The following is a 13434-nucleotide window of genomic DNA, read 5'->3' on the forward strand; positions in this document are numbered from 1 at the left end:
CTGCAAAGCAAACATGCTTGAAAATAGCTGGGAATTCACTAATATGCACATTTTGGACAAAAAAAAAAGGGGGGGAAGGGAGGGCTCAGTAATTATGAAATACATACTGCATACTAATATTAACCATTAATTACTATCAGTACATGAAATACACCATCATTAAACATTATTCCAAATTCAGTTTATAAAGTAAAAGGACTGCATCTGACATAAGAGAAAATGCAAGGGCATGTCATCCATCCAACCATTTCTGCAGGCCATATTCAGAAAAAAAGGTTTTAGTGTACTGTACTTAAGGAGGAGCCAGAACATTAGGTTAAAACTCACATATAATAATAATAATCAACATAAACAAAAACAATGGCAGGGTTAAACATCTACATATGCATTACAGGTAGTGTATAGAACAAATAGTAAGAAAAGGTTCAAAATAAACAATAAGTGAGAATGCATTATATTACCATCTTACAAAGTACTTCCATTCATGTTAGGTTTACACCTAAAATTAGTTAACATTGCTAATGAAGTAAATTTTGAAGGAATCAGTATCTAATCGATTTATCGATTTGCAATTGTTTTCATTTTACTGTTTTAAATTATGATAGATTTGCAATAACATTATCTAAAGATAATTTGCATAGTATTCTTGTTAACGGTTGAGAGTTTAGCTAATTTAGCAGATGTAAAATGACAGGAGTTTTAAAAGGGTGCCCTCAATAATTGGTTGTTAAAATTTGCCTAAAATCAACAACGAATTATATGGTAAAATTACTTTAAACAATTCACATGAAAGATATGAGCACTTCATTACTTAAGAACTATGTAACTTTATATTACCACCTAAATTTAATGAATAAAACCTAGTTAAAATGAAATTATCAAATATGATCATATGAATTTACAAAGTGATAATACTTGTCATCATTAGATTTTATAATTTGGACAAATACATTTTTGCAAGACCATTTTCATAGTGTTTTCTTCTGTATAATATTTGACAGAAGACTGGGAAATGGGAAAAGAAGTACATTGATAAAAAATCATGAGCTGAAATGTAACTTGAACCATACATGGAATATAAGATGAAACCCTTTATTGTAAACAAATTGTGAAGGGTCAAATGACATAAAAGTGCACAATATTTGAGTATAATACACAAAATAGCCTCAAAATTAAAAGTGCTCTCACACGCAAGCAGAGTTTACCACACTGTATATAACTAGACAGTTCACTGTGGTGATATTTATATGAAATATGCAATAGAAGACCATTCACTGGTCAGACCAATACTGATTTAAGGACTTAGCAAGTATTTGGTGTATTGTGATAACCGTAATGTGCAATATTACAAATTTCAGGAGGAAATTGTACTTTACTATATAAACAAACCTGAACCCTTTAATAGGAGTATGATTTCAGCTAAAGTAAAATCTTGTCTGTTAAAATTTATTACAAGGTGTCAGTACAGTAGTTAAACGTGGGTGGTGGGGGTCAAGCCCCACCCCTACCAGATCACTGGGGGGTCAAGCCCCACCCCTACCAGATCACCGAGTAGCCAATTCAACCTTCACTAAGGAATTGTTGGGTGGAAGAGGTGGACGTGGAAAAGGCAGGGAGTGTAACGGCCCGTCTGGAGAAAAACTCCGGAATGTGTAACAGCCATGTCTGGAGAAAAACTCCGGAATGTGTAACAGACTCCCTCTGATGAAAAGCTCCAGGAAGTGCAATAGTCCCCGTCCGAAGAAAAGCTCCTGGGAGAGTAACAGGACACGTCCGAAGAAAAGCTCCGGGGGAGTGTAACAAGACCTGTCCGAAGAAAAGCTCCAGAAAGTCTAACTCAAATGACTCGGGTCTGTATGATTAGGAAATATACAAATTACTTTTAAAATTTGTGATTTGTTCCTATATAAATACAACCCTTTATCCTTTAATAGGAGACTAATCCTTAGGAGGGAGGAAACTCATATGACTAAACTGGATATCATATAATCCAGGGGAGTCAAGACACTGGCACCTGGATAGGTCGAGGAGCACCAATTCCAATCTACCTCCTACTGACAAAGATAAAATCTTCAAGTGATATTATTACTAGCTAAGATACAACCCTAGTTGGAAAAACAGAATGCTATTAGTCCAAGAGCTCCAACAGGGACAATAGCCTAATGAAGAAAGGAAACCAGGAAATAAATAAACTACAGTACTGTACAAGAGAAGTAATAAACCATTAAAATTTCATATTTCAAGAACACCAACATTAAAATAGATCTTTCATAAATAAACAATAGTAAAAGACTCTGACAGCCTGTTCGACATAAAAACATTAGAAGCAAGTTTGAACTTTCGAAGTTCCATTGATTCAACTACCTGATTAGGAATGTCATAGGCTAAGTTACTGTCAGTAGAGAGAGGGTAATGGAAGAACCTTTACCCCCATTGTGATGCACGAAATGCAGTACCAATTTGAAAGCGATGGGCCTACGTTTCTATCATTCCTCCCTCTCACAAGAAGGATGGGGTAACACTTCTATCTTATACTAAATGGAATAGATTCTTGGTATGATAGCTCACCTGCAACAGTCCTATCTGGCACAATGGCTCGACCACTGCACATCATGGAAAGGGACACCGCTTTCTTGAACGAAATGCTTCGTTTTGCGAGGAAGCTAGATATGCAAAACAACCTGCTGAGCAGTTATCACAAAGCCTAAGAAAAATATCCCTACGCTTCTGTAATATCAAGTCCTAGAAGATTCAGCTTCTAAAGGGGTGAGGTTACGCGTCCTTGGCTTTTGTAGTTAGAGATGTTGATCACGGGGGGGGGGGGGGGGGGGGGGGGCTTTTTCTTGCCTCTGTGTAGGGGGCTCAGGTTTGAAGGCGCTCGCTCATCTTCGCATTTGGAAGGCAGTTAGTACCAGGAGAGACTACTGTGGAAGATGATGTCAAAGGAATCAAGTAGGATGAAAAGGGAAGTTGGGCTGTTTCCTTCTCTCAGAATTTCCTCGGTGGCACTCAGACAGTGAGGACGGTAAAATAAAAGAAAATTTCCCAAGGACCTTCGAGGAACGTGTTTAGGGGCACTGAACTGTGGCTGTTAGCCCCATGAAGTTTTCAGCTCAGGACTCCTTCCTATCCAGTCACTGCTATATGGCACTGGTTCTCATCTCATCATCATCCTTGTTCGTCATGCTGAACCTCTGTTGAACTCTTTCAAGATTTACTGCCCTTGTGGGCTACCCTTGCGCAAGGGCCAGGATCAAGCCAAAGATGCATAGTAATCTTAGTCAATCAATCAATCCTTCCCTTGACGATATCATCGAAGATTTCTTAGATAGCAGTGACGGCGCTATGGAAGGCGAGTAATCTGGATCAACTCCACCTTCAGGAGTCCAGGGTTAAACGGAGTGGGTCACTTTAATGGCTTCTTCTGCAGGGGAAGACTGAACAGCAGAAGACAATTTAGTCCTAGATGTTGCTAGGGCATTCAGGAGCTTCTCCATACACGGAATGCCCTCAAAAACCACGGAAGTCCAAGAATCCTCCGGGCATTGTCCTTAGGAGCGGCATCAACTGAAAATACAATGTCCGACTCACCCCAAGGAGAACAGGGACTACCCGTCCCTCTGGGGGAAGCAGATAAAAGCCACCTTACTCATAGCTTGTCATAAAGGTAGGTCCGAGTCATCACCCTCCTTCCTAATTCTGCCGGAAAAAGAAATAAAGAAGGTTCAGAAGCTTGAGTGCCAAAGGGAAAGAAGAGAGATTCACTTGATTTTTTTTTACTTCGAGGGAGACTCAAAATGTAGTAGTAGTTCACTTTGACTTCTTCCTCTCTGCAAGGACAGTTACTCCCTATGCTCCTCACAGGGGGATAACCACAGTTTCATGGCCTCTGCAAAAAGAGCACAGAGTCTGAATACATGCTGATCCTGCTCATGAAAGTGTCGCATAAGCGACCCGATACTACTGGGCAGGACCGCATGACCCCACATGGTTTCTTCATGTCATTCACACACAGCAATCTGATAAGATAAAGAAAAAAGAATGAATACAACCAAATTTGGTCACACCTAGAGTCTGTCCATACTGCTCAGTAGCTCAAGTTAAAGGAGCTCCTTAATGAGCTGGCAGTGGGCGGGGCTTCTCCACCACTTACCAGTATCTACCAACACCTCACTATAAATTCTAATAGTCGAGTTTCCAGCTTTGCTAAAATCGTACGCCTATTAAGGACGAGGGCCTGTATTTGTGTAGGAAAAAATGCTTTTCAAAATTACCTTGGCAAAATTATTCTTTTGTATCCATTCATGCTGAATATGCATTACACTACAAGGCTATTGCACCGAGTACGATTGTAGCTATTGTGCAGAATCCCATATAGTGATCAAGCTTCTAAGATTACATATCTAATTCAACTTATGAATCAACAAATAAACTTTCTCAACTACATAACTTCAATCCTTAATATAGCACTTTACCTTAGGAACAATTCTGAATCGGGGGTCTAAGAGCTGAGACGCCGGGCGAATTCTTAACTTGGGCATCTTACTTTTCGGGGTGCTTTCAGGACTCTCTCGAAGGACTGAGTGAACGGAGTTCTGTAGTGAGGCGCCATCAACACATTCAGGTGCTTCATCAGTCCTCGATTTTGCTGCCTGCAGAGATGCAGCCGTTTCCTTGGGGTCAGTATCAACATCTTCACAAATAACAAGCGTATCGGAGTCACTGTCATCGTCCGGCAAGTCTAATCCATCCTGTTCTGGTTGATCAGCTGTCTTTTCTAATTCTTGTTTTTCCTTCTCCAATTTCTCTTTTTCCTTTTCAGACCTTTCTTTTGCATCTTTATCTAACTGGGCGGTTAATTTGCGAATTGTATCCTGAAGGTACCCACTCCCAACTATAATTTGGTCGTCATCAAACGGATTTGCATCCAAGGCACTTACAGTAGACTCAGAATCTGATCCAACGGAGTTTTCTTCACCAGATGCTTTATTGTTTAAGAAGTCCTTTACTTCACCCGACTCTGGATGTAGATTTGATTCACTTTCTTCAGTTTCCACTTGATTCTCTTTAGCTTCACCCGTTACCTTCAGCTCATCTTCATCTTTCTCCTTGTCAGATAGTTCTGTTGATACAACAGCTTTCTTGCATGGATCATCTTTTCCTAATTCTGCATTTTCTGCACTATCATGATCTTTATCTTTGGAATCCTTAACTTCATTCCCCACATCAAATTTTTCCTTCGAGATGATCCCCTCGGATGCTAGAGATGATTTAACACTAGAAGACCCTGATTCATCAGCATCAGTTTCATCCAACTTTTGGCAAATTGTTTTAAGTAAAGACATGCGTTTCTGGACTTGTTGAGCAGATGTCGAAATATGAATATTATGCGATATTCTGTCTACGAGTTGCTTGGCTTTAGCCTCCACTTCATCTTCTTCTTTCTCATCTTCACCAACAAATACCTCTAAATCTGGACCCTTTTTCCCTTTTTTCTTTTTTTTTCCTTTGTACCTAAATCGTGGTGCCGTTACACTTTCTCCTTCCGTGGGCTTCCTAACTTCTGAATGTAACACAATAGCCCTCGACATATTAGCCTTATGGATATCAGCTTTGCCACCGTGACGCTGCTGGACGTGTTGTTCAGCAGCCTGTAAGCTAATACGTACAAACATGCATACCTTACACACGTGTATATACAACCACCCATCTTCTTCTATCATATTCAACACAGAAAACTTTTGAGACTGAGTGAAGTGATTATTCTTGTGATGATCCTCAAGTAATGATTTCTTGTATGTTTTAAATCCACATAGGTCACACACAAACCGATATTCACCTGTATGACTAGAAACATGATTGTAGAATTCTTCCTTCACTTCCGACATATAATTACAGAGGCGACAATGATAAGCATTCTCAGCTGCCTTGGGAAAATGTTCAAGGTAATGGTAAATCAAATCAAAACGGCTGTTTGAGAAGTAGTCGCAGCTCTTGCATGTCACACTTTCTTCAAATGTCATTGTCTTTGGAATCCAGTTTAATGATAGTTTAGGCAAGGGTTCATCGTCAGATGACTGTGCTTTGATTGGTGGTCCTACATGTTCTCTGATGACAGGTCCAAAGTCTTCCTTCTTGAATTCACAAGGTAATTCACGTTCAATATGAAAGTTGACGAGATGATTGGCAATATGACGACCTACGTATTCACATAATTCACACTGAAATAAATCAATCACTCCTCCGTCATCCCACTCTGTGACCTCCGTTACACGAGGCTCAACAAGAGATCCTCGGGTGACCCTTCTACATTCGGGTGGGATAACTGGCGTCGTAACTTTACCCCTTTTGCCTTTCTTAGATATCACAGAATCAGGAGTTTTGAGCTCTCGTCCTTCACTGGACACCTGTGAAGCATCGTCGATAAAACTACTAGTACTCATCCTTCCAATGCTTGCAGTATCATCACCTTCATCGCCTTCTTCCAAATCTGGTTTGCTATAATCAGACGCACAAATTTCCATATTATCCGGTCTTGTATCTACTTGCTCGCTTCCCTTTTTCAATAAATCGACTTCCGTATTAGGGCTGATTTTATGATCACCTTTAATGGCTGTATTATCAGCCTTCTGGTTCTGCTGAAGTTTTGTTAACATCTTTTCCACTCTTTGCACTTTTTCATAATCAGGTTCTTGTGCAACAACTCCTGCAATGCTAGGCTGCAGTGCACTTGAATTGCCTTGTTCACCATTATCTTTATTAGCGTCCGGAAATTTGCAAGACTTTTCTTTGTTTGTTGACGTAATGATTGAACTTTCAAGTTGATCTAATTCTTTATCCATGTTTGTTAAAATGCACTTGGAACTTTCCAATTTTCCACAAACTTCTTTATTTACCAAAATTGGTACACTTGGTGCCTTTAAACCTGAAAGATCGCTTTGTTCTTCTGAACGGGATGTTTTTTTTTCAAGTATCTGTTCAGTAGCAATTTTTTCCGATGCAAGAACCTTGGGATTTGAGATCTTCAGCAGGTTTTTCTTTTTGAGAATTCCCACTCTCTTTCCTTTCCTTATCTTTTTCATCAACAGGTGAAAATTTCTTATTTTCTTCTTCTTTTGGCAATTCTAGCTTTTCATTAACACTTTCGTCATCTTTTGCAGTTACATCAACAGGTTGAATGGTAGGTAGACTTTCTGTACTTTTTTCTTGGTTAGTTTCAATCTTATCCTTTTCACCGTCAAATGCATTTCCTTCGGTGGTGAGCACTTCTGTTGCAGAATCAGACATCAGTTTTGGTGCAGTTACATTCTCAGATTTTTCCCCAGTCTTGTTACTTTGAAAAATTTGTTTTGGATCCTCTTTTTCCTTCCCAGAAACAATTTCTTCACACAGCTTTGGCTCACAATTTTTTGACCCCACATCAACATCAGGAGAGTCGCTTTCTGATCTCGCTTCTCTGGCATTTTCCGAGGAATCCACATCATTAGATTTCATTTCTGTTTTAGACTCTGATCTTTTCACCATATCTTCTGTTACCTTCTGAGACTTGGCATTTTCATCATTACCCAAACTATCTTTGGCAAACTCATTTGTTTGCGGATCATCTGTGAAAGACTTGTCCAAAGACTCGACTAGCTGGGACACTCTTTCAGTTAGGGTCTCCTCTTCACTTTCTTTTTCAAATGACATTTTTTCTTCATATTTACCCGATTCTTCAATACTAGCCAAGTTTTTTTCTCCGCTTTCCATTTCTGTGGTAGAATCACTACTTACAGAATTCTTAGAGGCCTTTATATCCAAGTTTGGCTTACTTCCAACCAAAGGGATGCTTTCATCATTTAACCTACTGGTTGAACTCTCTTCAACAAGCTCTGCTACAGACGAAACTGAATTATCGTTACTCTGTTGATGTCCATGAGGAGGGCTTAAAACATTTGCTAGAACTGAAGCATTTGGTAAGGCATTACAAATGGCGGGTTCAACTTCCAGCAAACTTGGTGTCAACAGTGTCAAATCTGGTATCTCATCAGCAGCCATTGTATTATTATCAAATAAATCTAATTCTGATTCAGCCACCTTACAATTACCTTCTTCATGAGACTGTTCCTCATTTAGGGCTTCGCTCTCAAGACGTTGCTTTTTGGCTGGAGTTGATCTAGCAGGACTTGATAATGGTCTTTTAGCTTCCGAAGATTTTTCAGGATTTCGAACAGTCTCTTGGGAAGCTTCACTGCCCTGCATAAAAAACGCTGCAGCCCATGACTTGAAGGACAACTTGAATGTACTACGTTTTGCCTTTTTGAATTTTCTTTGAAAACTTAAAGGAGTAAAACCTTTCCTTTTCATGCCTCTTCTAACAGTTGGTGTCCAGTACATAAGGACATTCTTCTGTTCTTCAAGAATAGGAGGAATAACACCTCTACTTGATCCAGGAGGCTTAATTTTCACCTCTTTCTTCTTACTTTCAATTTTCTTCTTTGGCATGGCTTTTCTTCTTGTATCAAGCTTTTTCTTCACAACAGGTTTCTTACTTATTATTTCAATATCTTTCAAGGGTGTAGCCTCTTGGCTGTTTACACTTGTAATCTCAGCTGGAATTTCGACCACATCTTCTTGGACAGGAGGCTCAGGGAGTGTTTCCACCACTCTCCTCTTCACCCCTCTCTTTTTGCCTTTATCATCTTCAAACAGGATGTCTACAAATTTGAGCGGAACGGGTATCAATACCTTTAGTTTATTCTGCAACGGAATAAGTTCCTCTAATTCTCCTTGTGTATGTCTTGTCAATTTTATGCCTACACCACTCTGTAAATCTAAATCATCCATGAAAATTTCAGAAATTATCTTTGAACTAGCTTTCTTTGTTTTAGGCTTCTTTAAGGGAGACTTTTTAACTTTTTCCTTTTTAGGTCTTCCAGGTTTAAGAGCTTTCTTAGTTTCTTTAACTTTCTTTGGAGCTCCTCTACCTCTTCCCTTTTGAGGTGGTGGCTGCGTTTGCTTCTTTCTAATGCCTCTTCCCTTATCAAGGTTTACTTCAGGCAGTTCATCAGAAACTACAGAACTCATCTCCGACAATGTATCGTCGTCGTCATCTCCATCCGAATGAACGGATTCATCGATGACCATTGCTTCGTCGTCAGAATCGGTATCGTCGCTCGAAAAAATTTCTTTTTTATGACTACCATGTGATTTGGGTTTCACTTCTATATCAGAATCTGAATCAGAATCGATGATCATTTTCTTTACTCTTCTACCCTTCTTTGTTCTGTCTATAGGAGTATCAGAATCAGATGACTCAGAATCTAGGAGGTTGATGGACTTTTTCTTGCTCTTTTTCACTTCCTTTGGAGCTTTAGGAGTAACAGTTACATGCTCCGGCTTCTTGCTTTTTGCTTTGCTAGAACTTCCCTCCGAAACTTTTGGAGTCTTTGGTTCATCTTTTTTTATCTTAGGAATTTTAAAGCTCTTGGAACCAACAAGAGACGCTACTTTCACGCCGCAGAGTGAGGAATATGAACCAGTCTTAACATCAACTTCCTTACCTTTGGATATATTCTTTTCACTCTGCACTGGATCTTTCTTCTCTACCTCTGGCTTTTGTGGTAAATTTGGTTTTTGTATAGGTGGAGTGGGTGCCGGTGCTGGTGCAGGTGCTGGTGGCTCTTTAGGCCGTGGTTTATAGAATGGATTTGCATTGCCTCTCGGCCTCTCTGGTAATCCTAAACGAGCTTCTCTGTCCCGATTTAGTTGTTCGTAAGCATTTTTAGCTTGACGCAAAATACCAACTGTACATATCTTGAGGGCTATTGGTGATCCGTGTAGAAGATATCCGTTCATTTTTTCTAGAGCTTCACGAGCACTAGCATGACTGGGAAAGTGAACATAAGCTGTTCCCTTACAATTATAATTATTATCAAGTTCAATAGAAATATCTCTCAATATGTACTCTTCAAAGAATCGATATATGTGGTGAGAGTTAACAAAATGAGGTAAGCCACCCATCATCAGGCAAGTAAAAGACTGACCTATTAAGGACCCACTGGCTGAATGTGAGGGATTACTTTCACTTGCATCCCAATTCATTGGCATTCCTGTTGATGTTACAAGAGGTTTAGGCATTACTGGTGGTGGTGCATGAGGCAATGACACTGGGGCGTGATAACCAGCAGCTAAGTTCTGAGTACCCGAAGACCACGCACTACCAGGTCTGTCACTCCTTGGCACAAAACGAGGATCTCTGTGCTGCGGCCCAAGCAGATTCGAATAGGGTCCCGGCTCCCGTCGCGGATCTCTATTTCCAATCATGGATCCAAAGGGTCCGATATCAGTACGGGCTTCTCTTCCTAATGAAACTGGCGCATTTGGAAACTTTCCATGATCTTGCCATATACTTGTAGTTCCAAATTCTTGTCTAGGATCTCTTGTTAAAGGAGAAAGATCTTGCCTCGGATCCCTTGGATCCCGACTGTCTCTGAGTTCCCTTGGGTCTCTGGGATCTCTACTCAAAACAGAATGTTCATGCCTGCTCAACGGTCCAATATCCTTTCTTGGGTCTCTTATCCGAGAATCTAGGGGGCCAGTGCCTTTCCTGGGATCCCTGTTTTCTCTGCTTAAACCCTCACTTGTACTTGCAATTGATGTATCGGGTCTCTTATCTTTTGTTATACTTCCGTACTTTCCTATATCCTGCCTTGGACCTCTAACATTTTGTGGTGGAGTGACTATACCCGACAAGAGACGTGGGTCTCTAGCGCGAGATTCAGAATCTTTTAATGAAGGAGAATCTGAAGACATTAATCTTGGATCTCTAACTAACGATGATGAATCTTGCTGTGGTTTTCGAGGGTCTCTTGAAATCTGAAGTCCTGAATCTGAGGATTCACTCATATCTTCCGGCAATAACGTATCTAATAAAGATACCGGTGACTGTGATGGATGAATGGAGTCTGGCCTTTTAGAAGGAAAATCTTTGTTAGGAGTTGTACTAAGAGGTGGAGACTTGATATCACTTGACTGTCTCTTTTGTTTATACCTTTCCAACTGTGAAAGGGCTACTCCCCTCTGACCGGGTCTAATAAATTCACCAGCATCTTGAGCAATTTTAGATCGAATATGCTCGAGTCTGCTTGGAGTATCTTTTCTGTTTCCTTTGTCGGGATGTTGTTCTGCCATTTTTGGAGGTGGTGACTTTGGTAATGGAGGTAAAGGAGGCTGTGGTGGTTTTGGTGATTCTGGCAATGGAGGTGGAGGCATAGCCGGTAATGGTGGCGGTTTTGGATGAGCCTTTGGTAACGGAGGCTGTCGAGGTAATGGGGGATGCGACGAAGATAAAGATGGCGGACGTGAATGTGATGAAGACATGGAATGATACGAAGGTTGTTGCTGAGCAGGTGTCGGATGGGGGCGAAACTGTTGACAACGCATGTCAACATCGCCAGGAGTTACGCGGCTTATGCGAGGATCTACTGGTCTCTGAGCACGATGGTCTTGATCCCAAACACTGCTACGTATCCCAACTTGAGGAGTAGAACTAGGTGACGTCATGGGGGACTGTCTCTGAGGTAGGGGGATCTGGGAAATGTTAGGCACTCTGGCATCAATATCTCTAGCTCCGTGATGAGCATTATGAGTTCTGTGGGGAAAAGCTTGAGTTATTTGTCTTAAATCTACATCTCTATTACTAGACATCATAACTGCAGGTGAATTGTTGCTAACAGGCAGATGATGCCTTGATGCAGATTCACTATCAAGGGTTTTCCACACTTCCTCTGGATCATATGGTTCATCATCCTTAGCAGCTGCAGCTGGACCAACAAAATCTTCATAACGATAAGAGGGACCCGGGCCTGGGCCCAGTTTGGATTTTTCATTTGACTGAATCTGTGCTAAAGCTTTTTTAATGGCTTCTAAATCAACACCTTTTTCTTGTAAGTTCTGAAGTGGAATAGTTTTCACTGGTGTTGGTTCCTCTGACTCCACAACTGGACTGAAACATGCCTCCTGATCTGGAGATTGCGGAGTATCAGTTGGCGAGCATGGAGTTGGAGACATGGGGCTATCCAATGGTGGAGGACCTATCTTTTCTGTCAAATGAGAAGACTGGGAACTACTTGTAAAAGAGGAGTTACTGCCTCTTTTACTTCTTTCATGATCTACATAAACAGATGAATTCTGTGTGTGTGTCTTTTTTGCAGCTGAAGGTAGAAAACTTCTACTAGACGTCTCTTCAAGCGAATGACTCCTATGCTTACCAAATTGTGTGTCCTGTTGCCTTTCTTCAGCAACTTCTGGTGCTGGGTTATTGCTCTCTTTCCTAATGCCAGTTCTTGCCATAAAATCATCTCTCCAACTAGTTCGATGTTCCACTCTTAACTCCTTAACAGATCCAGAGGACCGATCGTCAGTCTTGCTGCTTTTCGAAGACTCGCTTGCAATACCAAATATTCTCTGTAACTTTTCGCGAGAGCTATCAAATTTCTCTTTATTAGCTTGACTTGGTGCTGATGGTGGCATTGGAAGATCTAACAAGCTATTCCTTTTTGACGACTGTCTTCCATCATCATGCTTTGGAATTTCTGAATATCCACGGTGACTGACTTTATGGGATTGTTCACTTTCTGGAGGTCTAACACTCCTAAAACTTTCACGGCTCTTGTCCCTGTCCCTATTTGAAAATAAGTTACCACTGTCTCTGCTTCGATCAACTTCACCAGGATTTCGTTTTCTTGGATCACTTATATCACTTTTACTTCTTTCCAAGTAACTCCTCGAATCTGTTGACTTCGGCTTTTCCTGTTCCCTACGATTTTCCACATGCCGCTTCCCGTCCCCTATTTTGGTATGCATGTCCTTTTTTTCTAACACAATCACATCACTATCAGTCTCTTTTGATGGCTGTCTCTCTCCTACCCAAGACCTAGAGGATTTGGAAGAACTTGGCGTGCTCTTAGTATTTGCAGAAATCCTACTGCTAACTCCATGACCAGGTCCACTACTATGCCCTGGAGCAGTAGCATGGCCCAACACACTAGCTTGGCCAAAACTCTTTTGACTTGAGGTAGGTTCATGCTTTGAAGTTGTCTGTTTTGGGCTACTAACAGACGTGGCTGCGGGACTTGAGCCGTGTGGACGCTGCCCTGCAGAACTCCCTTGAGAATGAGCTGGCCCCGCCACAGGTGAACGGATTTGTGGAGTCCCAGCCACAGTCAAAACTTTGTCAGTTTTTTGCTCTGGACCTGGCACAGGTTTCTGAAAAAGACAAAAATATAAAAATCATCTACTTATATAATGAATAGAGGTAAAGTACTTCTAATAATTAAGTGAAATTCTCCTCCCTCTTTCCTACTCCATTATTATTAGTGTCTTTCATTTTTTTCTAAACACAATATCAAAAGATCTTAATTAACTCACTCACTCACTCACTCACTCACTCAC

The 13434-nt window shown here is 40.8% G+C and overlaps 1 protein-coding gene across 1 annotated transcript in view; it reads right to left on the reverse strand.

Annotated features, from left to right (window-relative positions):
* LOC137652289 (uncharacterized) overlaps positions 1-13434 on the reverse strand; it is a 208791-nt gene that overhangs the window by 126277 nt on the left and 69080 nt on the right. Inside the window, 2 exon segments of the mRNA XM_068385592.1 lie at positions 4476-7019; positions 7021-13248. Of these exon segments, the coding sequence (XP_068241693.1) occupies positions 4476-7019; positions 7021-13248 (8772 nt within the window).

This window comes from Palaemon carinicauda, chromosome 13, assembly GCF_036898095.1.
Source record: "Palaemon carinicauda isolate YSFRI2023 chromosome 13, ASM3689809v2, whole genome shotgun sequence".
Lineage (NCBI taxonomy): Eukaryota > Metazoa > Arthropoda > Malacostraca > Decapoda > Palaemonidae > Palaemon > Palaemon carinicauda.